Genomic DNA, 27,167 nt, shown 5'->3' on the forward strand with positions numbered 1-27,167 from the left:
AGACAGTTTTGGTTGGTGTGGGCGTTTTTTCCTTTATTTATTTTTGTACCTTTTTTTAACTTAGTTTTTTTATATATTTCTGCTACAAATACACTGACACTTTTTGTTAATTTTTTCACTTTTTCCTTTTAATTTTTTCCTTTTATTTGTATTTTATTAATTTATTGTATTTTTTTTTTATAATTGATTTATTATTATTTAAATATATTTTTGACACATATTATGTCCCCCAAGAAGTCATAAAAAGACTGTTGGGGACAATGAACACTTTACTATATTGCACTTTTTACTTTTTTTTATTTTATTTGTATTTTATAATAATTTTTTTTTATTCTCTATTTTTTTAATATATATATTTTTGCCACATAATGTGTCCCACAAGGGATCATAAAAAGACTGTTAGAGGATAGTGAACACTTTTATTTTGCAATTTTTTTTCTTTTCTTTTTTCTTCTATTTGTATTGTTTTTTTTTATAATCTATTTTATTTTTTATTTTTTGCCACATCATATTTTATTTCTTTTTTTCTTTTGTTTGTGTTTTTTCAAAAAAATAAATTCAGTAATTTAACTGCATAGTGCGCTGCTCACCTATCTCAGCTCCCCCGCTGTCACTGACAGCCGGGGACCCATCCTGCTCCACAGTGCGGGAGCAGGAGCTGTAATGCTCCATCGCGCACGATCAGCTGTGTTTCTGTCCAGGACAGGGGCCGCAAACCTTGGCTCTGGGGGCCGCGGGTTGTGCACCCCTGCTTTAAAGCAAATGTCCATCTTTTACATCATGTCCAAAACTGTAATCAAAATTCTGTCTGCCTGCAGCCACCACTAGGGGGAGCTTACTGCCAGCACAATGAACTAATAGCAGCACAGTCTGCAGAAAGTTCTTAGGCTCCACCTAGTGGTGGCTACAGGAAGACAGAAGTTTTACTGTGTAACTCTGTGTCCATGCAGGGGATTTGCAGATATCAGAAAAAAAGAGCACCGACTACTACTTATCTTGTAATAGCGCCATCTGTGCCTTTATAATGAACTTTCTATTTATTATAATTGACTTTATATTAATTGTGTCACCATTTTCAGGATCTCATCTTGTTTTCTGTGAATAGGCTCATTGGTTGGTTTCCAACCGGTGGCTCTCCAGTGGTGTAAAACTAAAGCTCCCATCATGCATTGACAGCCTGCAACTGCTGGAGAGCCACAAGTTGGAGACACTGCTCTAGGGTAGGTATGATCAGTCTGCACACAATAGTCTTCATCAGGCAATAGAATACATTGTCACCCAAAGTGTCGCCCCCTCGGAGACGAGACGTGTCTTTCTCGGCCGTTTCTTCTATTGTATCTTTGTCTTCCAGGTCAGCACGACTGCGTCACCGTCATTAACAATTTCTTCCCACGTGAAAAGTTGGATTATTACACCAAACCGCAAGGACTAAGTAAAGAACCAAAGTTACCTGTAAAATTAGCTGGACCATTACACAAGATCATCACCACCACCAACCTCCACCCGCTGAAGGTAAAGCCCGCTAGGTTTCTGTATAATACAAAGTGCAGGTAAGTTACAGGAGGCTGAGTGATCACCACATCATATTCAGCTGCTTGTAAGAGGAGACATCCCTGGGAGGTGAAACCCTAGACACTAGGTATAATCAACCCCATACTGTCCTAGGCCACCAGGGATGTTAGCATTAACCTCCATCTTTTCCCTAGACCACCATGGATGTTTGCATTAACTCCATTCTTTGCTGTAGACCACCAGAGATGTTTGCATTAAAGCTTTCTTTGCCTTAGACCATCACTGATGTTGCCACTAAATCTCTTTCTGCTCCTGCCCATCAGGGCTGCAGGCATTAACCCAGTTCTTTCCACCGGACCACCAGGGATGTTGGCAATGTCCTCCTTCTTACCCTAGGCCTCCAGAGATTTTGGAATTAATCCTTTTTCTGCCCTGGGCCACCAGGGATGTTGGAATTAACTTCCTTCCTACCCTGGGCCACCAGGGATGTTGGAGAAATGCCCTTCCTGCCTTGAACCACCAAAGATGTTGGAATTAACTTCCTTCCTACCCTGGGCCACCAGGGATGTTGGGAAAAGTTCCCTTCCTGTTCTAGGCCACCAGGAATACTTACATTAAACCTTCACTGCCACGGGCCACCAGGGATATTGGTATTAGCACTTTCTGTACCCTAGATATAGATATTAGATAAAAGTATTGTCTGGATCCAGGTCCCTTTTTATACAGCTTGTATTTTTTTAAGGGAAAGGTGGCAACCGCGTGAGCGCAGAGTATAGCTAACAATAAGAAATGTACAGAGTGGGACGTTAATAAAGATAAATTTTTTTACATTTCAGATCATTTTCCTGATAAAAGAGAATCCGCTGCTGTTGGAGCCAGAAGCCCTGAAGAAGTGCAGCGCGGTGCTGGATCTGATCTGTGAGAAGTGCATGAAGCAGCGAGACATGAACGAGATCCTGGCCATGAAGATGCATTACATCAGCTGTATCTTCCAGAAGTGCAGCTCTTGCCTGCCTGAGAACACGCTGGACCCGCTCATTAAAAGGTGCCGGCATCAGCTAGATTAGCAAAATCCGCTGTTTGCAAGTTGTGCCGGCAGTGGGGTCTGGAGCAATCAACTGATCATTCATGGGTGGCCCCTTTAAGAGCTGCATTCACAATTCTGCTGGTTTCCTGTTAGCAGCGTGCATTGCATTACACGACCTTTGTGACATGATTGCGTATTAAACCCTGAAGCATCCAGTTAGCAAACAGAATTTGGAATGCAGCTCTGGAGTATAAGGGAACACAAAATCAGTGGAGCAAGTTATTTGCAAAGTTGCATCTTATATTTCATTGCCAGCGATTATGTGATATTGCTGGACAAGTGTACCTGCTGCCACACACGCCCCCTGCAGGGAGAACGAGGTATTGCATGGAACCATATGATGCATAGCTAGACCTAGCCCTACGTTTGCAGCAGCTTTCGCCCCGGGTTATTAGAGATGAGTTCAGGGTGGGGACCCTTCTGACTTATGAAACAACCCCCTTATGCCAAACAGTACAGGACAAACTATGCAGCTCCTGACAGATTCAGCTCTGCTACATCCATGTGTTCTGTTGGGAGAGGTTTACAACAGTGCGGACTGTATTATTTGTAGGCTTCTCTAGGGCAAGGTGGATATACCTTCCTGATGTATATGGTCCATCACGTGTATGAAACTGATTGCTAGCTCCTCGCGTAGATTTTCTATGATTTTACCGCTCGCTGCACTGCTGACCATCGCCTCCCCCGTTATATTTTTAGCTTACTGAAGGGTCGAGATGGCGACTGTTTTCCCATTCACCAAGAAAAGTTCATCAGGGAAAGTATCCGTAAATTTCCATATTGTGAAGCCACGCTCCTCCAGCAACTGGTCCGAAGCATCGCTCCCGTGGAAATTGTAAGGATTGTGAAAAACTTGGACGTGCTACTGTAAGGTTATGCTCAGGCGCGATATTCACACGTAAAATAAAATGTCTGATTACGAGCGCCATATTCGCTCTTACTAGGCCGATTTCTGTGGTCGTCCGGTCACTGAGAGGCTCTCGTAGTTCTCCCTGGCAGCCAATCGCATTGAGGGAGACCTCACACCCCTCTCATCTTTTAATTAAGCCAAGCTTTTAAAGCATGAAACTTAGGCCCCATGCGCACGACCGTTGTTTTGGTCCGCATCTGAGCCGCTCGGATGCGGACCCATTCACTTCAATGGGGCCGCAAAAGATGCGGACAGCACTCCGTGTGCCGTCCGCATCTGTTGCTCCGTTCCGTGGTCCGCAAAAAAAATATAACCTGTCCTGTTCTTGTCCGTTTTGCGGACAAGAATAGGCAGTTATATCAATGGCTGTCCGTGCCGTTCTGGAAATGGCGAAACGCACACGGACACCATCCGTGTTTTGTGTACTGCAAAACACACAACGGTCGTGTGCATGTAGCCTTAATGAGTAATGGATTTATGGGTCATTTAGTGATGTCATCAGTGAGGGGGGGGGAGTAACTAGTTTCTCCTACTTGGGTAGGATATGCCCCCATTCTCTTCTAGATGCGGGTCCCACCTCTGAGACCCGCACCTTTATCGAGAACAGCGCCCCGAAAGGGGTGGAGGGCGCACTGCGCACACACAGCCGCCTTCTATTCATTTTCTACGGCGCGCTGGCTCGGCTGTCGGGCCCATAGAAGTGAATGGGAGTGGTGGCTGCAGATGCGTGCTGCGCTCCCATTCGCTTCTATGGTGGTGGCCGGATTGGAGACCTCTGTTCCAGATATAGGTGCGGGTCCCGCACCTATAAGACTATGGGGGCATATCCTAGCCTAAGATGAGACAACCCCTTTAATATAAATCCATGATTTGTTCTCTTCTGTCCTGCAATTAAAACGATATTCGGCCCCTTCTTGGTTTAATCTTCTTCTGGGAAAGCTGGGTGACAATCAATATGGCAGCAATTTACAGTCCCTAAGTAAGGAGTTGTCACCCATGTCTTGTGGGCAGCACCAGTGGCCTGCAGACATTCCTGGTAGAATTTCTGCCAGTTTTCTGGGTCATCCTGGCCTTGGCCCCATGACTTGCACTTTTTTTGAAAAAGAGAGTGTAGCAGAAAAAAAAAAAAGTTGCACATTTTTGTAAAAATTCAACTTTATTTTTGCAGAATATTTGTGTAAATTTCCCTTTTATGTTTTTCTTGAAGATTTGGGGACTGTGATTTATTTTGTCTCCTTCAGGGTTCTGACCCCACGGCATTCTCCGTGCTGACACAAGCCATTACCGGCCAGGTGGGCTTTGTGGATGCCGAATTTTGCACTACGTGTGGAGAGAAAGGCGCAGATAAGCGGTGCTCTGTCTGCAAGCTGGTGAGTCTGCCTGTCTTTTATCTGGAGGAACTTTGATGCTTTAAATTCGAGGCTGCCCACCGGGCCCGTCACAGTACTTTACCCTCCTAAGTGCTGGATCTGGATGCTCATGTGGTGTATATCATCACTGTCTTCTTTAGACCCTGCTGTCCCACCATCTTCCGGAGCTATCACAGAGTCTTCAGTTCCTAAGTAGGGGCGGGGACTTGCTGGCTAAAGATCCTCAGGGGCGGTGCATATCTCTGCTTTACTCTTTGCAGAAAATCCTCCCCGTAAGGCCTCATGCACACGACCGTTGTTCTGGTCCGCATCCGAGCTGCAGTTTTAGCGGCTCGGGTGCGGACCCATTAATTTCAATGGGGTCGCAAAAGATGCGGACAGCACTCCATGTGCTGTCCGCATCCGTTGCTCCGTTCCGAGGCCCCGCAAAAAAAAAATATAGAACCTGTCCTATTCTTGTCCGTTTTACAGACAAGAATAGGCATTTCTACAATGGGCCGCCTGTTCTGTCCCACAAATTGCGGAAGGCACACGGGCGGATTCGCAATTTGCGGACCGCAAAAACCTGAACGGTCGTGTGCATGAGGCCTATGGGTATGTTCACACAGGGTATTTTCTGTGGTGGAAAAAAAACGGCATCAGGTTTTTTATTTATTTTTTGTGCGTTTTCTTTCCTAACACATTTTTAACACCGTTTTTGGTGCGGTTTTTAAAACCACAAGCAGGAAAAAAAGCACTGTCTGGTTTAACATGTGGATTCCCCATTGAAGTCAATAGCAAAATTCTGCATGCATTTTTGTCCGCGCTAAAAATCCTCCATGTGAACATACCCTGATAAGTCACCCTCTAGGCAGCAACTGTAACATGGGCTGCACCCCAGTTTTGTCCTCGCTGATTGAAAGTTTTTTTTCACGAGCAACGGACGCTTTAGCCCATATCAAATGACTCCCCGGGCAAAACGTCCATGATGGACCCTCATACATTCGCAGGCGACCCCCATAATGGAGCTGGTGCATGGAGTCTGCATTGGGACGAGGTCTAGGGTAAGAAATAGCAGTGCTCCGCATTTTCCATAACTCTCATAGACTTCAAAGAGGTGGAACCTGCACCTGTCAGGCATTTCAGGAATACCCTGCGGCTGTGCCATAAATGTTAAAAATAGGAGTGCCCCTTTAATTGTGTCTTGATAGAAACCTTTGCGCGTTGCTGCGATCTACCTGTCGAACCATACATCTACCTCTTACATTGCTGTAAGACAGTGGACTGCAACTCCCAGCATGCCCTGCTCTTACTGGCTGTCCTGCGTCATTGTCTTCCAGGTCATCTACTGCGGCCAGGACTGTCAGAAGCTTCACTGGTTCACCCACAAAAAAGTCTGTAAAATCTTGAAGGAGAAACGAGAGAAGCAAGAGCTGGAGGCGGCCAAAGAGAAGAAGAGGCAGGAGAAGCTGGCCGAGAAAGGTCAGGATTCCCAGCGCTGCCCCCCTCAGTCACATGTCCTGGTTGTATACCATCTCTGCTTGCTGTCCAGAGTCAGAAAACACTAAGCCTGCATTCTCCTTTCCGTTTTTCTCCATTATAGTAGCAGAAAAACGGAAAGGACGGATTCGGCAAATAACTGAGCCGAACGGAGCCTACGGACCCCATAGACTATAATGGGATCCATTAGGTTTCCGTTCAGGACTTTTGTCGCTGCTACAAAATCGATCCCCTGAATGGAAACCTAACGGACCCCATTACAGTCTATGGGGTCCGCAGGCTCTGTTCGTCCTAGTTATGTGCCGAATCCGTCCTTTCCGTTTTTTTCTGCTACTATAATTGAGGAGAACGCAGATGCGAGAGCAGGCTAAGGGTCCATTCACACGTCCGCAATTTCGTAATGCATTTTGCGGAACGGAATTGCGGACCCATTCATTTCTATACGAAATTGCGGATCCGCACTTCCAGGTCCGCAATTCCGTTCCCGAAAAAAATTATTGTCTGCATTTGCGGACAAGAAAAGGCATTTTCTATAATGGTGTCTGTGATGTGCGGATCGCACATTGCAGGTGTCCGTGTTTTGCAGATCCATGGATCCGCAAAACACGTTGCGGACGTGTGAATGGACCCTTACACTGCATGCAGCTGAGGGTTTGTTACCATTGTATCTAGTCCAGACAATCCTCTGTAGAATAAAGAGTCTGATGCATTTTATCTGCGCAGATACATTGTAACAAAATATCAGCACAGGGGAGAGACTGATGATGTCATGTCTCTAGACTGGATAAAATTGTATCAAACCCTCAGCTACGATCAGAAATGGGTCAGAACCTGTCCGCCTTTGCATGTATAAAATAAATCAGGTTTGCAGTCACAGACAGCAAGCAGTGATCTTGAAATAGAGAGGGATTGAAACACAAAGGGGGGAAATTTATCAAACCCCCCTGGTGCCTGAATTGTGGCATCAGAAAGTCACAAATGTTTGTGCCACCCCCGTTGTGCCCCTTCTCCGCCACGCTTGCAACTTGTTAAAAGTGGGAGGGGCATGAGCAGGAGAGGGCAGGGCCTAAGTGGCGCCACTTTTCTGGTGCAAGGAATGCCTGAAACCTATGTCGGCTATTAGCTGGTTTAGATTCTGGGGCATGAAGCAGTTAAATGTGCCAGAATTATTAATAGGTGTGCGCCTCTTCATAATTTTGGCGCATTTCTCGCCATCACAAATTTTATTAAGGCCGGTGTGCCGAATGCCAGTCTTGATAAGTCTCCCCCAAAGTATTTTCGAATGTTGCCCTGACAAGGGTTCCGGCCCCTGGAGCCTCCAGCAATCCGCTGTCATCACTGGGGGGAAAGTTGCAGCCAACTATTCATTTACCCAGCGCTGCCATCTACAGGAGACGTGCGGAATGACATGGACTACATTGAAATATAAAAGCCACGAGAGCAAGAGTCACTTTTACTTAGTGACTCTAAACACTAATAAAATAAAAAAAGGGGGGGGTTCCAATTGAGGGACCTTCATATTTGATGTCCATATGCCCCAATATTGAATGATTTGTTCCCTATGACCAATTAAAGGGTTGAAAAACCCTTTTAACAACCATTCAGGACAAGCTAACTGGACCTCGGCCCCTTCACTTATCAGATTAGTGGGGGTCACGCTCCCACCGATCATAGAGTAATGACATATTCTAGTGATGTGCCATAACATACTTAAAGGGGTTAAAGGGGTCGTCATACTTCAGCAAATGGCATTTATCATGTAGATGCAGTTACTACAAGGCACTTACTAATGTATTGTGATTGTCCATATTGTCTCCTTTGCTGGCTGGATTCATTTTTAAATATATATTTTCATTATACACTGCTTGTTTCCAGGGGTTACGACCACCCTACAATCCGGCAGCAGTGGTCGTGCTTGCAGACTACAGGAATAAACGCCAGCGTCTCTGGTGGCCCGGGTGATGGAAGCGCACATAGACACGCATGCGCAGCAGCATCTGTCCCGGCCACCTCGTATCTGCGCTGCAGAGGAGGCAATATGGACAATCCCAATACATTAGGAAGTGCCTTGTATTAACTTTCTCTACATGATTAATGCCACTTGCCAAACTGAGACAACCCCTTTAAATAAGAATATCCCTTTAAATCGAACTCTTTGAGGTAGCAGCATTGTGTGGCGCCCCCTCCTGTCTTATCTCAGTGTTTTTCTTCTTGGCACAACATGCAGAGCACTCGGCGTCTCCCATCATCGCATACTCTGATACTCGGCTCTGTCTCCTTGACACAAAAAGGAAGAGTAAGAGCAGGATAGTGTGATGGCTGCTTAGCGGGAGAGGACTTTGTAGCTGCCACTCACAAGCTGATAATGGAGGATGGCTTAAAACGCTTCATTGTCCTCCGCTATCCAGCGTCCTCCCTATAATTGTTACCTCCAGCCTCCTATACCACAGCGGGAATCGTCCACACAGGACCAGAGCTTACAGAGAGAATCCATTATAATGTGCACTTCTGTGGAAGTAGGACTGGAAAGATAGAATTCTATTCTGAACAGTATAATGTGTCACTATCTGTGCCGAATATCCATCTGATGAGTAAAAGTGAAGAGGAAACTATTCATCCAATGCTGCAATAATGCATCATCATATGACAGTATGTAAAATAGGATTAGATAAATATTCTTCATATTGAATCGCAAAGAGCAAATCATTTAGAATACCATTTATATACTATAATACTGCCTTCTATGTACAAGAATATAACTACTATAATACTGCCTCCTATGTACAAGAATATAGCTACTATAATACTGCTCCTATGTACAAGAATATAACTACTATAATACTGCTCCTATGTACAAGAATATAGCTACTATAATACTGCTCCTATGTACAAGAATATAACTACTATAATACTGCTCCTATGTACAAGAATATAGCTACTATAATACTGCTCCTATGTACAAGAATATAACTACTATAATACTGCTCCTATGTACAAGAATATAACTACTATAATACTCCTCCTATGTACAAGAATATAACTACTATAATACTGCCTCCTATGTACAAGAATATAACTACTATAATACTGCCTCCTATGTACAAGAATATAACTACTATAATACTGCTCCTATGTACAAGAATATAACTACTATAATACTGCCTTCTATGTACAAGAATATAACTACTATAATACTGCCTCCTATGTACAAGAATATAACTACTATAATACTGCTCCTATGTACAAGAATATAACTACTATAATACTGCTCCTATGTACAGGAATATAACTACTATAATACTGCTCCTATGTACAAGAATATAACTACTATAATACTGCCTCCTATGTACAAGAATATAACTACTATAATACTGCCTCCTATGTACAAGAATATAATTACTATAATACTGCCTCCTATGTACAAGAATATAACTACTATAATACTGCTCCGATGTACAAGAATATAACTACTATAATACTGCTCCGATGTACAAGAATATAACTACTATAATACTGCTCCTATGTACAAGAATATAACTACTATAATACTGCTCCTATGTACAAGAATATAACTACTATAATACTGCTTCTATGTACAGGAATATAACTACTATAATACTGCCTCCTATGTACAAGAATATAACTACTATAATACTGCTCCTATGTACAAGAATATAACTAATATAATACTGCCCCTATGTACAAGAATATAACTACTATTGTGTAATACTGCTCCTATGTACAAGAATATAACTACTATAATACTGCCTCCTATGTACAAGAATATAACTACTATAATACTGCTCCTATGTACAAGAATATAACTACTATAATACTGCCTCCTATGTACAGGAATATAACTACTATAATAGTGTCAGCATTCTAATTGTAGCCACTAGGTGGTGCCCTTTACTCTATGTACAGATATGTTGCACTGCATAGGACCTTGCATTATAGCAGATATAAGCCGGTTTTCTTATTCTTCTTTTTCCAGAGCTTAGCTCTACTGAATCCAGTGAGGTGCCGGAGAAGGTCGGGGGTGAAAATGAAGCTTCCAAAGAAAAAGAGCCTGAGACGCCCACAGAGGGCGACGGAGCGTCAGAGGAGACTGCGACATCTGCTGATCCGGACCCCCAGGAGGCAGCCGGACAGTGATCTGACCACGGCTTTCCTATGATGCTCTGCAATGAGGACGTGCAGCCAACTCCCTGCTGCTGTAGAACTACAAGTCCCAGCAGGACAACAGTTCTACAATAGGGGGGAGAGGCATCTACCAGTGATTTGTAAGCTGATTGAGACCATGTCTGTTCAGGACCAAAACACCCTAAATTCCACCCAATCCCCCCAACTGGCTGTAGGCCATCTATGGTGACCAAGCTTCCGATTGCACAAATGTATAGGATTTTGTTTGTTATATCTGTGTCTGGGAAAGCTGGGTGATGACCTGTATGGCCACCATTAAGCTGCCATTACTCTGCTTTCCTAGACTCCTAGTCTTGATGCATAAATAGGCTTATTTGCCCTTCAGGAATCTGGAAAAGCCGGGTGACCTTCCATTTGGGAGCTGTAGTGTCGGACATAGTCACCCAGCTTTCCTAGAAACAGAACTAAAATACAGGCTGTCGCTATCCGTTTCTGGGGAAGCTGGGTGACGGGAAATATGGTTACCAGTACAACTGCTACTGAATTCCACCCAGCTTTCCCAGTCTCCTGACTTAGATCTTGGGACTCTAGGAAAGCTGGGTGACCATTGTAGGAGCTGTGAAGGTGGCCATATTGTTTTTTTGGACCATGTTGAGCTTTGGGTGAACTCCTCTGCGTCAGTGGTCGGCGCTGAGATGTTTCGGTGATGCTCGCTTCCATTGTCGCTGGGATACGATGCAATAAAGTTTTTGGTATGAGACGGGATGACTGGTTTATGGATTTTGTCAGATTAAAGGGGTTGTCCCATCTGGACCTTTACAGAATATTGATAGGGTCCTACTCTGGGACCCCTTCCTGTCTCAAGAATGGGCCCCGGATGTAAAAGAACAGGATGCTGCGCATGCGCGGCTTTCTCCATTCAGTGCTATGGGACTACTGTGCGACATAGTCTCCTTTCTTTACACAGTTTTTAACCCCTTAGTGACCAGCCTGTTTTGGCCATCACTGATGAAGAGTTTTTCTTCCTTATTTCATCGTCGCCTTCCAAGAGCTATGACTGATGTGGTTTGCAGGACTGGATACAACTGTAACAAAACCTAAGCTGTGAGAAATATTATGGCGACACAGGGTCTTAAAGGGGTTCTCTGCCAATTAAGAAAATGAAAATACTTCAATATATTCTCAAATACCTTTCATTATTTTTAATGGCTCGTTTTGTCTGGGGAGCAATCATCAGGGGAAACAAAATCGCCGCCGTACACACAAAACCCGTCCTAATCACACACGCAGTGACGTGCCAAGGGGGGGGTTCAGCCCCAGGTGCCGGCTCTCAGGGTGGTGCCAGAAGCAATGCAGATGGAAGCACTCAATGCTGGAGCGCAGGGAGCCCGGTCCTGTCCCTGCGCTCCTCCCCTCCCTCAGGCCGGCGGCGCTCTGATTGGTGGAGCAGGAAGACTCCTCCCCACTCCACCATTCAGCCTGCAGGCACGGATCACGCTGCCGGCCTGTGTGGGAGGTGCCTGCAGCCCGGTAATCTGTATAAGCTCCACCCACACACTGCTGCAGAGCGATCTGTGTCGGCGGGTAAGAGCGGTATGTGAGGAACGGGACAAGGTGAGTAGTTACTGTTGTTTTTTTTAATACAGAGGGGGCACAGAGGACTTTATTACTATGGAGGGGGCACAGAGGACTTTATTACTATGGAGGGGGCACAGAGGACTTTATTACTATGGAGGGGGCACAGAGGACTTTATTACTATGGAGGGGGCATAGAGTACTTTATTACTATGGAGGGGGCACAGAGGACTTTATTACTATGGAGAGAGCACAGAGGACTTTATTACTATGGAGGGTGCATAGAGTACTTTATTACTATGGAGGGGGCACAGAGGGCTTTATTACTATGGAGGGGGCACAGAGGGCTTTATTACTATGGAGGGGGCACAGAGGGCTTTTTTACTATGGAGGGGGCACAGAGGACTTTATTACTATGGAGGGGGCACAGAGGGCTTTATTACTATGGAGGGGGCACAGAGGACTTTATTACTATGAAGGGGGCACAGTGGGCATTATTACTGTGTAGAGGGCACAATGGGCATTATTACTATGAAGGGCATGATTACTATAAAGGGGGCTCAACGGGGATTATTACTATGAAGGGGGCACAGAGGGCATAACTACTGTGAGAGGGCACAATGTGGGCATACAGTGGGATGCGAAAGTTTGGGCAACCTTGTTAATCGTCATGATTTTCCTGTATAAATCGTTGGTTGTTCCGATAAAACATGTCAGGTAAATCTATCATACAGGAGACGCACACAGTGATATCTGAGAAGTGACATGAAGTTTATTGGATTTACAGAAAGTGCTATAATTGTATAACACAATCCGGCCGGTGCTACATGTGGTCTCTGTTATTGTCATTTTATTGATTCCAAAACCTTTAGAACTAATTATTGGAACTTACATTGGCTTGGTGAGCTCAGTGACCCCTGACCTACATACACCGGTGAATCCAATTATGAGAAAGAGTATTTAAGGGGGTCAATTGTAAGTTTCCCTTCTCTGAAGAGTAGCAACATGGGGGTCTCAAAACAACTCAAATGACCTGAAGACAAAGATTCTTCACCATCATGGTTTAGGGGAAGGATACAGAAAGCTCTCAGAGATTTCCGCTGTTGTTTCCACAGTTAGGAACATATTGAGGAAATGGAAGACCACAGGCTCAGGTCAAGTTAAGGCTCGAAGTGTCAGACCAAGAAAAATCTCACCATTCGTCGCTTCTGTCTATCCGAGAACAGTCAGAGTCAACCCACAGAGCAGGACCAAAGACCTACAACATCATCTTGCTGCAGATGGAGTCACTGTGCATCGCTCAACCATTCGGCACACGTTACACAAGGAGAGGCTGTATGCGAGAGGGATGCAGAGGAAGCCTTTTCTCCGCCGCTTGAGGTGCCGCTAAAGCACATTTGGACAAGCCGGCTTCATTTTGGAATAAGGTGCTGTGGACTGATGAAACTAAAATTGAGTTATTTGGCCATAACAAGGGGCGTTATGCATGGAGGAAACAGAACACCGCATTCCAAGAAAAACACCTGCTACCTACAGTAACATATGGTGGTGGTCCCATCATGCTGTGGGGCTGTGTGGCCAGTGCAGGGACTGGGAATCTTGTCAAAGTTGAGGGACGCATGGATTCCACTCAGTATCGGCAGATTCTGGAGACCAATGTCCAGGAATCGGTGACAAAGCTGAAGCTGCGCCGGGGCTGGATCTTTCAACAAGACAACGACCCTAAACACTGCTCAAAATCCACTAAGGCATTTATGCAGAGGAACAAGTACAACGTTCTGGAATGGCCATCTCAGTCCCCAGACCTGAATATCATTGAAAATCTGTGGTGTGACTTACAGAGAGCTGTCCATGCTCGGAAGCCATCAAACCTGGATGAACTAAAGATGTTTTGTAAAGAGGAATGGTCCAAAATACCTTCAACCAGAATCCAGACTCTCATTGGAACCTACAGGAAGCGTTTAGAGGCTGGAATTTCTGCAAAAGGAGGATCTACTAAATATTGATTTAATTTATTTTTTGTGGCGCCCAAATTCATGCACCTGCCTGATTATGTTATACAATTATAGCACTTTCTGTAAATCCAATAAACTTCATGTCACTTCTCAGATATCACTGTGTGCGTCTCCTATATGATATATTTAACTGACATTTTTTATCGTAACAACCAACGATTTATACAGGAAAATCATGACGATTAACAAGGTTGCCCGAACTTTCACATCCCACTGTATTACTGTGAGAGGGCACAATGTAGGCATACCGTAACTATTGTGAGGGGGCACACATCTGTACAAAACTACTGTTTAGGTTGTACAATATGGGCAATACTACTGTGAGGGGGTACAATTTTAAAATAAAGTATTGGTGGGGGGTGCCAAACACCCAAGGCACGCCATTGAACACATGAGGACAAGTTACTTCACAACACTGAGGTAAAGAGCTGCCTCATCCTCCTCTCCGCTCTACTTGTCGAGAATTATCATCCTGAATCTCTGGGGAATTAAGTTCATGAGGAGACATGAAGTACAGAGAGGGCGGACAGGACAGACTGTGGTAATGGAGACTCCATACAAGAGCTGCTGCTCATTACCACACCTCACCCTCCTCTCTGTACTTCATGTCTCCTCATGATCTCCCTTCCTACAGAGATTCAGCTGAAGATCTTATCACCTGTATTCAGGATCATAACCCCTGACAAGTAGGAGAGGAGGATGAGGCAGCTCTTTAGCTCAGTGTTGTGAAGTAACTTGTCCTCCTGTGTGATTAGGACAGGTTCTCTGTGTACTAGTAGGATGGCAGCCATGTTATTTCTCCTAATGATTACTTTCCGTACAAAACGAGCCATTATAACTAATGAAAGGTATTTGGGAATATATTTATTATAAAATAATATAAATATTAAAATTTTTTTAATTCCCGGAGAACCGTTTAAGGTGGTTTATAACTATTCCGTCCAATCCCTGCGTATACCCAGGCTGAGCATGCATGTGTGCTTAATTGGGAAAGGAGCAGTGGCATAACTAGAGTGCTATGGGCCCCATGGAAAACTTTGGATTGGGGCCCCTCCCCCATGCCGTTCCCTGATCGCCCAGTAATGTCCCTCACTGCCCCAAATAATGTTCCCAGTAGTGTCCCCCACAGCCCCCAGTAGTGCACCCCACTAGTACCTCCCACTGCCCCCAGAAGTGCCCCCCACAGCCCCCAGTAATGTCGCCAACTGCCCCCATTAGTGCCTCCCACGGCCCCATAGTAGTGTCCCCCACTGCCCCCAGTAATGTCCCCAGTAGTGTCCCCCACTGCCCCCAGTAATGTCCCCAGTAGTGCCTCCCACAGCCCCTTGTACTGTCCCCGACTGCCCACAGTCTTCATGTAACGGGGCCCGGCATTTTCACTGTACTTAAGGCCGGGCCCCATCAGAGCGCTCACCTCGCCTGCATGATATGCACTTCTCCAGTCTCTAGGCCTCCAGCATCAGGCCCCGGCTCTGCTGCGCTAAAACTAGTCACACATTAAGCAGGTGGGCGGAGCCTGACTAACAAAGGTTAGGCTCCACCTACCTGCTTAATGTGTAACTAGTTTTAGTATGGCAGCTCCGGGACCTGATGCTGGAGGCCTAGAGACTGGAGAAGTGCATATCATGATGGGGCCCGGCATTAAGTACAGTGAAAATGCCGAACCGCGTTACATGTGAGCGCGACGGGCCCCCTCCCCCCGCCGGGCCCGTTTGCGGATGCACCCTCTGCGTCCGCGATTGTTACGCCCATGAAAAAGAGACATCTCGGGATGCACCTTATCTTCCTTGAGACCATAGGATCAGACATGTTGAAATCCAGCATGCCCAGTCCTTCTTTCCCTGACATCTGCTATCAACCCCTCCACACACACAAGATAGACAGCCGCTCTCGCCAAAATTGGTAGATTTATCTAACATTCATCTAAAGGTCTTCATAGCATCTGGATGTAAGCAAGACTGTTCACTGACAGCAAGCAGAGATCTTAAAAATGATGATAAATTGCAATAGAAAGTCTATGGAGAAGTTGCAGTTTACAGAATATATATATATATATATGGAGTTTATTGGCAACTTCCGTCTCTTCTGATGCTGGACGACTCCCCCGATCGTGGACACCATGATGTGATGGCTGAGATCAGGCCGAGTGAGTCACGGCTGAAAATCTCCACTAATGAGAAGGGTCCCTAATGATAAGCTGATCACTGGGTCTTGCTTTTGGAACCTCCAGCTCCACTCTATGGTGCTCTGTTTTTCTGTAGCGCCACCACAGGAGAAAAGAAGCACTACACCGTTCACGCTGAAACCAAGGGACTGTACATGGGCCGAGTCCTCCGGAAATACAATCATGGGTATTAGATGAGGGTCCAGAACGGTGGATTCCCCCTCTGTTAACAGACATGAGGTTTACAAACCAGATTATGATCAGGACTCTTTCCACCACAGCAGCACAGAGTGTGTTCAGTGTTCTATGTGACCGCAAGGACGCTCCATCCATGAAAGAAACAATAGTCTAGATGGTTTTAAAAGCAACCGAACTCAGAAAGAAAAACTAGTCAGGACCAATTGATGTCAACTGGTGCCATTCTGACCATCAGACTGAAAAATGAAACACAGCCTGGTGGATTCATAAAGAGGTTCTCCACGAAGGACAATCTCTCTAGTTTATAGACTGGTCCCTTGACAATAATCAGATCACAAAGGGTTCCTTCTGCTGGTACACTCAGTAATCGGCTGTAATCTGTGAGAAGAAACCTGATAATGAGAGTTAAATTTCCCTGCAGTGCCTCCACAGGAGAGATGAGGTATTGCACAGTGTCCAATCAAATCAACGAGTCGTCTGTATGATGCAGGACAGGACAGGTCCTCCAGAGTGTGAGGCACGATTTGACACTCTACACTCTGGCCAAGAGTTGAGGATCCTGAACAGGGGACCCCTCAATTAGCTCAAAATTAACCAGTGGAATGTATGAAGATTTTCACGTGTGATCAGAAACGCGATCGCACCATTCAACTTAAATCTTAAAACCAATCGAGCTACTCTAGAGGACCCAGCTTATTGCAGAAGACACCTCTGGTTTTAAGAGTCAATGAGAAGAAGGGCAAGAGGACAACCAACAACAAGATGGATGGTGACAATCATAAACCTCAAGAACACGTCATGGAGGATCCTGAAGACCCAACTAGAAAACAAGACCTTCTGGAGGAACCTAGTCATATGGTCACAAGGACGCAAAGCCGACCTGACATCTCATGTTAACTTTCTCCACGGTTTTCTGGTTTTCTTTCAGTGCCGAAAAATTCCCGTTCATACACAACAGATGTCATGTGTAGGTTACATAAATGTTTTTCTCTGTTACGTTCAGGTAGACATGTGGTCACTCCTCAAAGAAAGTTACTAAAACCCCCAAAACTAAAGCAATGTCAAAATGTTCAATGTGTAAAGTTTGATTTGTTGACACAACGTAGAACCTGTTTATCATCTCTACAAACTGATGTGTGTGTGCCTGTCATGTAGACGTGCTATAATCCAGAGACCACGGGAAGAAACGCAGAGCACTGACTGAGTGCGCAGTAATTATTCAAGAACTTTTCAAGGAGAATTTACTCCTCATACCTGTTTCAGTGATTATTAAAATGTATAGGAGCAGTATTATAGTAGTTATATTCTTGTACATAGGAGACAGTATTATAGTAGTTATATTCTTATACATGGGAGCAGTATTATAGTAGTTATATTCTTGTACATAGGAGACAGTATTATAGTAGTTATATTCTTGTACATAGGAGCAGTATTATAGTAGTTATATTCTTGTACATAGGAGACAGTATTATAGTAGTTATATTCTTATACATAGGAGGCAGTATTATAGTAGTTATATTCTTGTACATAGGAGGCAGTATTATAGTAGTTATATTCTTGTATATAGGAGGCAGTATTATAGTAGTTATATTCTTGTACATATGAGCAGTATTATAGTAGTTATATTCTTGTACATAGGAGCAGTATTATAGTAGTTATATTCTTGTACATAGGAGCAGTATTATAGTAGTTATATTCTTGTACATAGGAGGCAGTATTATAGTAGTTATATTCTTGTACATAGGAGGCAGTATTATAGTAGTTATATTCTTGTACATATGAGCAGTATTATAGTAGTTATATTCTTGTACATAGGAGGCAGTATTATAGTAGTTATATTCTTGTATATAGGAGGCAGTATTATAGTAGTTATATTCTTGTACATATGAGCAGTATTATAGTAGTTATATTCTTGTACATAGGAGCAGTATTATAGTAGTTATATTCTTGTACGTAGGAGCAGTATTATAGTAGCTATATTATTGTATATAGGAGCAGTATTATAGTAGTTATATTCTTGTACATAGGAGCAGTATTATAGTAGTTATATTCTTGTACATAGGAGGCAGTATTATAGTAGTTATATTCTTGTACATAGGAGCAGTATTATACTAGTTATATTCTTGTACATAGGAGCAGTATTATAGTAGCTATATTATTGTATATAGGAGCAGTATTATAGTAGTTATATTCCTGTACATAGGAGCAGTATTATAGTAGTTCTATTCTTGTACATTGGAGCAGTATTATAGTAGTTATATTCTTGTACATAGGAGCAGTATTATAGTAGTTATATTCTTGTACATAGGAGGCAGTATTATAGTAGTTATATTCTTGTACATAGGAGCAGTATTATAGTAGTTATATTCTTGTACATAGGAGCAGTATTATAGTAGTTATATTCTTGTACATAGGAGGCAGTATTATAGTAGTTATATTCTTGTACATAGGAGCAGTATTATAGTAGTTATATTCTTGTACATAGGAGGCAGTATTATAGTAGTTATATTCTTGTACATAGGAGCAGTATTATAGTAGCTATATTCTTGTATATAGGAGCAGTATTATAGTAGTTATATTCTTGTACATAGGAGCAGTATTATAGTAGTTATATTCTTGTACATAGGAGCAGTATTATAGTAGCTATATTATTGTATATAGGAGCAGTATTATAGTAGTTATATTCTTGTACATAGGAGCAGTATTATAGTAATTATATTCTTGTACATAGGAGCAGTATTATAGTAGTTATATTCTTGTACATAGGAGCAGTATTATAGTAGTTTTATTCTTGTACATAGGAGGCAGTATTATAGTAGTTATATTCTTGTACATAGGAGCAGTATTATAGTAGTTATATTCTTGTACACATTACTGCTTACTCAGCAGGGGGCATTAATTAGCTGAAGAGAAAGGTAAAGCATAATGTAATGTATGCTCCAATGTAAAGTTATGATGAGAGGGGAGATAATAGATAGCAAAATCAAAATAGATTTTATTCTTATGATATCTCTCCCATACAGCTCAGGGATGATTACTGCACCATTCATAATAATAGGACTTGTGGTTGGAGTTTTTCTTTAATCCATATTGATGTCCCATTTCTTTTACCACTAATAATGTGTAATATTGAGTTGTGAAGCTGCCGGCAGATGTACTGGCGTTTTGGACAGATGAAGGAATATTGGATTCGGCATGCTGTGACGTCCCCTGTCCAGCCTCAGCGGCCCGGATAGCGATTAACCATTTCTGTTCACCTCACCCACTTGTCATCATCACCGAAACTCAACCGTTATTAACTGAGGCGCCTCCATGGATTTCTCTTCTGAGCGTTTAAGTTTGGCTTCTGGGACCTTATTCCAGTCGAGAAGAGTAAACTGCATAATGGATCTCTGATATCCTCTTAGGAGAACTTTATCTTCAAGGGTGAGTGCGTCGTTCCTATGGAGAGAGTCAGAAATTGAATAATGAGGTATAGAGATAAAATGATGCAGAAATACCAATAATCCAGACAAATAGTGGCCTGTGATTCGCTGTGAAGTTGTGAAAACCTCTGGTCTGGGCAGTGACTGTAATGTCTCCATACTGGAAAAACATTACAATGAGTGACCTTGTGATTTCAAGGTCGCTTGCAACTTTCCTGTAGTCATCAAATTTGGCGATCTACCCAGAATTCTGGGAGTCTCTGTGTCCCCATTGAGCCCTAGGCAAAATTTTATTTTTGGCCCCCCTTTCTAGACTTTCCATTCATTCCTCTGATATTTTATGCATACTGACACAAGGTCCGAAATTTTCATATTTTTTTTTCATGCTTTTTTGGGCAATAGAAACTGCAACATGTACCTGTATGTGACTTCTGGCTACCTGCAGCCTCCACTAGGGGGAGCTGTAAACAATCTCCCACAGGATACGCCATAAATGTTAAATTCAGTTCCCACCACTGGGACCTTCACCCTTCTCCGAAACGAGGATCCGCTCCAGGATGAGAGGTAAATGGAGAGTTGGGCGCCGACACGCGTGGCTATTTATATTCACTTCTCTGGGAGTCATGGCTGCTTTTATCATCCATTTCTGTGATTTCTGGCAACAAAAGTGAGGACACCCCTAAGTAAAAATGGCCAAATTGTGCCCAAAGTGTCAATATTTTGTGTGACCACCAATTTTTTCCAGCACTGCCTTAACTCTCTTGGGCTTGGAGTTCACTGGAGCTTCACAGGTTACACTGGAATCCTCTCCCATCCTCCATGATGACATCATGAAACCGGTGGATGTTAGAGACCTTGCGCTCCTCCACCTTCCATTTGAGTAGACCCCACAGATGCTCAATAGGGTTTAGGTCTGAAGACATGCTTGGCCAGTCCAGCACCTTTACCCTCAGTTTCTTTACAAGGCAGTGGTCGTCTTGGAGGTGTTCGGCGTCATTATCATGTTGGATACTGCCCTGCGGCCTAGTTTCTGAAGGGATGGGATCATGCTCTGCTTCAGTATGTCACAGGACATGGTGGCATTCATGGTCCACTCAATGACCTGTAGCTCCCCACAGCCGGCAGTAACAGATGTAGTGGCTGTTACTGAGACGTGGTTCAAGGGGAGTAATGACTGGGATATATCAATACCAGGGTTCTCTCTATACAGGAAAGACAGAGAAGGCAAGAAGGGGGGAGGGGTGGCCCTGTATGTGAAAGATAGCATAAAATCTAATTTGATAAAAGTTAGCGAGAACAATTTAGAGTCAGTTTGGGTTACCTTGCAGCTTGATAATCATAAGGTAACTCGTGTAGGTGTGATATATAGACCACCTAGCCAAGTCAAAGAATTAGATGATCTACTAGTTGAGGAAATAGCTAAAATGACATTGAAGGGGGAAGTTATCATTATGGGAGACTTCAATCTTCCAGATGTAAACTGGAAAACCAAAATAGCTAGTTCTGCCAGGAGTACAGATATTCTAAATTCCCTACTGGGATTATCTCTACAGCAAGAAGTGGAGGAGCCAACCCGGAAGGAGGCCATTTTAGATTTAGTATTCAAAAATGGGAATTTGGTATCTGATATTACTGTAGGGGAAAGCTTGGGATCTAGTGATCACCAGTCAGTGTGGTTTACTATAAGTACAGTGACTGAGTCACACCACACAAAAACCAAAGTTTTAGATTTTAGAAAAACTGACTTTTCTAAAATTAGATTAGTGGCATACGAGTCCCTATCAGATTGGAACAGTTTCATTGGAGTCCAGGAGAAATGGGACTACTTAAAAGTGGCACTATTGAAGGCAACAGAAAATTGCATTAGGCTTGTCAGTAAAAGCAAAAAAAGGAAGAGACCACTGTGGTACTCAGCAGAAGTGGCCAAAATCATTAAAAACAAAAATCTAGCATTTAGGAATTATAAAAAAAAATTAAACGAGGATGACAGACAAATTTATAAGATTAGGCAGAGAGAGGCCAAACAAGTTATAAGAGCTTCTAAAGCACAGGCAGAAGAGAAATTAGCTCAGTCAGGGAAAAAAAGGCGATAAGGCATTCTTCAGATACATAAATGAAAAAAGGAAACTAAAACAAGGAATTGCCAAATTAAAAACTAAAGAAGGAAGGTATATGGAAGAAGATAAAGAACTAGCTGACTGCCTCAATGAATATTTCTGTTCAGTTTTTACAAAGGAAAATAAGGGAGAAGGACCTCAGTAAGGAAGGAAGACTAATGATTCTTTTGACGCATGTGTCTTTACAGAGGAAGAGGTTCTAAGTCAACTGTCTAAAATTACTACAAATAAGTCACAGGGGCCTGATGGGATACACCCAAAGCTATCAAAAGAGCTCAGCGGTGAACTAGCAAAACCATTAACAGATTTATTTACCCAATCACTGATAACAGAAGTCGTCCCAGAAGATTGGAAATTAGCAAATGTTGTGCCCATTCACAAGAAAGGTAGTAGGGAGGAATCGGGCAACTATAGGCCAGTAAGCCTGACATCAATAGTGGGGAAATTAATGGAAACCATACTTAAGGAGAGGATTGTGGAACATCTAAAATCCCATGGATTGAAAGATGAAAAACAACATGGGTTTACTTCAGGGAGATCATGTCAAACTAATCTTATAGATTTTTTTGATTGGGTGACTAAAATAATAGATGGCGGAGGTGCAGTAGACATCGCTTATCTAGACTTCAGTAAGGCTTTTGATACTGTCCCACATAGAAGGCTTATCAATAAAGTGCAGTCTTTGGGCTTGGACTCCTATATTGTTGAATGGATTAGGCAGTGGCTGAGGGACAGGCAACAGAGGGTTGTAGTCAATGGAGTATATTCAGACCAAGGTCGTGTTACCAGTGGGGTACCTCAGGGATCTGTTCTGGGACCCATATTGTTTAATATCTTAATCAGCGAAATTGCAGAAGGCCTCGATGGTAAGGTGTGTCTTTTTGCTGATGATACAAAGATTTGTAACAGGGTTGATGTTCCTGGAGGGATACACCAAATGGAAAAGGACTTAGGAAAACTAGAGGAATGGTCACAAATCTGGCAACTAAAATGTAATGTTCATAAGTGCAAGATAATGCACCCGGGGCGTAAAAACCCAAGAGCAGAATATAAAATCAGTGATACAGTCCTAACATCAGTATCTGAGGAAAGGGATTTAGGGGTCATTATTTCAGAAGACTTAAAGGTAGGCAGACAATGTTACAGAGCAGCTGGAAATGCTAGCAGAATGCTTGGGTGTATAGGGAGAGGCATTACCAGTAGACAGAGGGAGGCGCTCATGCCGCTCTACAGAGCACTAGTGAGACCTCATCTGGAGTATTGTGCGCAGTACTGGAGACCATATCTCCAGAAGGATATTGATACTTTGGAGAGAGTTCAGAGAAGAGCTACTAAACTGGTACATGGATTGCAGGATAAAACTTACCAGGAAAGATTAAAGGACCTTAACATGTATAGCTTGGAAGAAAGACGAGACAGAGGGGATATGATAGAAACTGCTAAATACATAAAGGGAATCAACAAGGTAAAGGAGGAGAGCATATTTAAAAGAAGAAAAACTGCTACAAGAGGACATAGTTTTAAATTAGAGGGGAAAAGGTTTAAAAGTAATATCAGGAAGTATTACTTTACTGAGAGAGTAGTGGATGCATGGAATAGCCTTCCTGCAGAAGTGGTAGCTGCAAATACAGTGAAGGAGTTTAAGCATGCATGGGATAGGCATAAGGCCATCCTTCATATAAGATAGGGCCAGGGGCTATCCATAGTATTCAGTATATTGGGCAGACTAGATGGGCCAAATGGTTCTTATCTGCCGACACATTCTGTGTTTCTATGCAGCCCCAAACCATGACGCTCCCACCACCATGATTAATGGTAGGCAGGACACACTTGTATTTGTGCTCCTCACCAGGTTGCCGGCGCACACACGCTTGACACCATCTGAACCAAATAAGTTTATCTTGGTCTCATCAGACCACAGGACGTGGTTCCAGTAATCCGTGTCCTTAGTCTGCTTGTCTTCAGCAAACTGTTTGCAGGCTTTCTTGTGCATCATTACAGGTCCTTCTCAAAAAATTAGCATATTGTGATAAAGTTCATTATTTTCTGTAATGTACTGATAAACATTAGACTTTCATATATTTTAGATTCATTACACACAACTGAAGTAGTTCAAGCCTTTTATTGTTTTAATATTGATGAATTTGGCATACAGCTCATGAAAACCCAAATTTCCTATCTCAAAAAATTAGCATATTTCATCCGACCAATAAAAGAAAAGTGTTTTTAATACAAAAAAAGTCAACCTTCAAATAATTATGTTCAGTTATGCACTCAATACTTGGTCGAGAATCATTTTGCAGAAATGACTGCTTCAATGCGGCGTGGCATGGAGGCAATCAGCCTGTGGCACTGCGGAGGTGTTATGGAGGCCCAGGATGCTTCAATGCGGCGTGGCATGGAGGCCATCAGCCTGTGGCACTGCGGAGGTGTTATGGAGGCCCAGGATGCTTCAATGCGGCGTGGCATGGAGGCCATCAGCCTGTGGCACTGCTGAGGTGTTATGGAGGCCCAGGAGGCTTCAGTGCGGCGTGGCATGGAGGCAATCAGCCTGTGGCACTGCTGAGGTGTTATGGAGGCCCAGGATGCTTCAATGCGGCGTGGCATGGAGGCCATCAGCCTGTGGCACTGCTGAGGTGTTATGGAGGCCCAGGATACTTCAATGCTGCGTGGCATGGAGGCAATCAGCCTGTGGCACTGCTGAGGTGTTATGGAGGCCCAGGAGGCTTCAATGCGGCGTGGCATGGAGGCAATCAGCCTGTGGCACTGCTGAGGTGTTATGGAGGCCCAGGATGCTTCGATAGCGGCCTTAAGCTCATCCAGAGTGTTGGGTCTTGCGTCTCTCAACTTTCTCTTCCCAATATCCCGCAGATTCTCTATGGGGTTCAGGTCAGGAGAGTTGGCAGGCCAATTGAGCCCAGTAATACCATGGTCAGTAAACCATTTACCAGTGGTTTTGGCACTGTGAGCAGGTGCCAGGTCGTGCTGAAAAATGACATCTTCATCTCCATAAAGCTTTTCAGCAGATGGAAGCATGAAGTGCTCCAAAATCTCCTGATAGCGGCTGCATTGACCCTGCCCTTGATAAAACACAGTGGACCAACACCAGCAGCTGACATGGCACCCCAGACCATCACTGACTGTGGGGACTTGACACTGGACTTCAGGCATTTTGGCATTTCCCTCTCCCCAGTCTTCCTCCAGACTCTGGCACCTTGATTTCCCAATGACATGCAACAGTCCAGTGCTGCTTCTCTGTAGCCCAGGTCAGGCGCTTCTGCCGCTGTTTCTGGGGAATGCGGCACCTGTAGCCCATTTCCTGCACACGCCTGTACACGGTGGCTCTGGATGTTTCTACTCCAGACTCAGTCCACTGCTTCCGCAGGTCCCCCAAGGTCTGGAATCGGTCCTTCTCCACAATCTTCCTCAGGGTCCGGTCACCTCTTCTCGTTGTGCAGCGTTTTCTGCCACACTTTTTCCTTCCCACAGACTTCCCGCTGAGGGGCCTTGATACAGCGCTCTGGGAACAGCCTATTCCTTCAGAAATTTCTTTCTGTGTCTTACCCTCTTGCTTGAGGGGGTCAATGATGGCCTTCTGGACAGCAGTCAGGGCGGCAGTCTTACCCATGATTGCGGTTTGGAGTAATGAACCAGGCTGGGAGTTTTTAAAAGCCTCAGGAATCTTTTGCAGGTGTTTAGAGTTAATTAGTTGATTCAGATGATTAGGTTAATAGCTCGTTTAGAGAACCTTTTCATGATATGCTAATTTTCTGAGATAGGAATTTTGGGTTTTCATGAGCTGTGGCCAAAATCATCAATATTAAAACAATAAAAGGCTTGAACTACTTCAGTTGGTGTGTAATGAATCTAAAATATATGAAAGTCTAATGTTTATCAGTACATTACAGAAAATAATGAACTTTATCACAATATGCTAATTTTTTTAGAAGGACCTGTAGAAGAGGCTTCTTCTGGGACAACAGACGTGCAGAACAATGTGAGGCAGTGTGCGGCGTATGGTCTGAGCACTGACAGGCTGACCTCCACCCCTGTAACCTCTGCAGCAATGCTGGCAGCACTCATACAACCTCTGGATATGACGCTGAGCACTGACAGGCTGACCCCCCACCCCTGTAACCTCTGCAGCAATGCTGGCAGCACTCGTACAACCTCTGGATATGACACTGAGCACTGACAGGCTGACCCCCCACCCCTGTAACCTCTGCAGCAATGCTGGCAGCACTCATACAACCTCTGGATATGACGCTGAGCACTGACAGGCTGACCCCCCACCCCTGTAACCTCTGCAGCAATGCTGGCAGCACTCATACAACCTCTGGATATGACGCTGAGCACTGACAGGCGGACCCCCCACCCCTGTAACCTCTGCAGCAATGCTGGCAGCACTCGTACAACCTCTGGATATGATGCTGAGCACTGACAGGCGGACCCCCCACCCCTGTAACCTCTGCAGCAATGCTGGCAGCACTTATACAATCTCTGGATATGACGCTGAGCACTGACAGGCTGACCCCCCACCCCTGTAACCTCTGCAGCAATGCTGGCAGCACTCATACAACCTCTGGATATGACGCTGAGCACTGACAGGCTGACCCCCCACCCCTGTAACCTCTGCAGCAATGCTGGCAGCACTCAGACAACCTCTGGATATGATGCTGAGCACTGACAGGCTGACCCCCCACCCCTGTAACCTCTGCAGCAATGCTGGCAGCACTCATACAACCTCTGGATATGACACTGAGCACTGACAGGCTGACCCCTCACCCCTGTAACCTCTGCAGCAATGCTGGCAGCACTCATACAACCTCTGGATATGACGCTGAGCACTGACAGGCGGACCCCCCACCCCTGTAACCTCTGCAGCAATGCTGGCAGCACTCGCACAACCTCTGGATATGACACTGAGCACTGACAGGCTGACCCCCCACCCCTGTAACCTCTGCAGCAATGCTGGCAGCACTCATACAACCTCTGGATATGACGCTGAGCACTGACAGGCTGACCCCCCACCCCTGTAACCTCTGCAGCAATGCTGGCAGCACTCATACAACCTCTGGATATGACACTGAGCACTGACAGGCTGACCCCTCACCCCTGTAACCTCTGCAGCAATGCTGGCAGCACTCATACAACCTCTGGATATAATGTTGA

At 44.2% G+C, this 27,167-nt stretch overlaps 2 protein-coding genes across 2 annotated transcripts in view; one reads left to right on the plus strand and one right to left on the minus strand.

Annotated features, from left to right (window-relative positions):
• Positions 1–11,266, plus strand: part of ANKMY2 (ankyrin repeat and MYND domain containing 2) — a 34,583-nt gene extending 23,317 nt beyond the window's left edge. The window contains exons 5-10 of the mRNA XM_044294443.1: positions 1,352–1,512; positions 2,349–2,557; positions 3,299–3,434; positions 4,751–4,879; positions 6,199–6,340; positions 10,353–11,266. Of these exons, the coding sequence (XP_044150378.1) occupies positions 1,352–1,512; positions 2,349–2,557; positions 3,299–3,434; positions 4,751–4,879; positions 6,199–6,340; positions 10,353–10,513 (938 nt within the window). The 3' untranslated portion in view covers positions 10,514–11,266. The remainder of the gene's footprint in view (positions 1–1,351; positions 1,513–2,348; positions 2,558–3,298; positions 3,435–4,750; positions 4,880–6,198; positions 6,341–10,352) is intronic.
• An 8,022-nt stretch (positions 11,267–19,288) lies between these two features.
• LRRC72 (leucine rich repeat containing 72) overlaps positions 19,289–27,167 on the minus strand; it is a 47,473-nt gene continuing 39,594 nt past the window's right edge. Inside the window, exon 8 of the mRNA XM_044295046.1 lies at positions 19,289–19,894. Coding sequence (XP_044150981.1) covers positions 19,729–19,894 — 166 coding nt within the window. The 3' untranslated portion in view covers positions 19,289–19,728. The remainder of the gene's footprint in view (positions 19,895–27,167) is intronic.

The sequence above is a fragment of the Bufo gargarizans genome, chromosome 5, assembly GCF_014858855.1.
Source record: "Bufo gargarizans isolate SCDJY-AF-19 chromosome 5, ASM1485885v1, whole genome shotgun sequence".
Taxonomy (NCBI): Eukaryota; Metazoa; Chordata; class Amphibia; order Anura; family Bufonidae; genus Bufo; species Bufo gargarizans.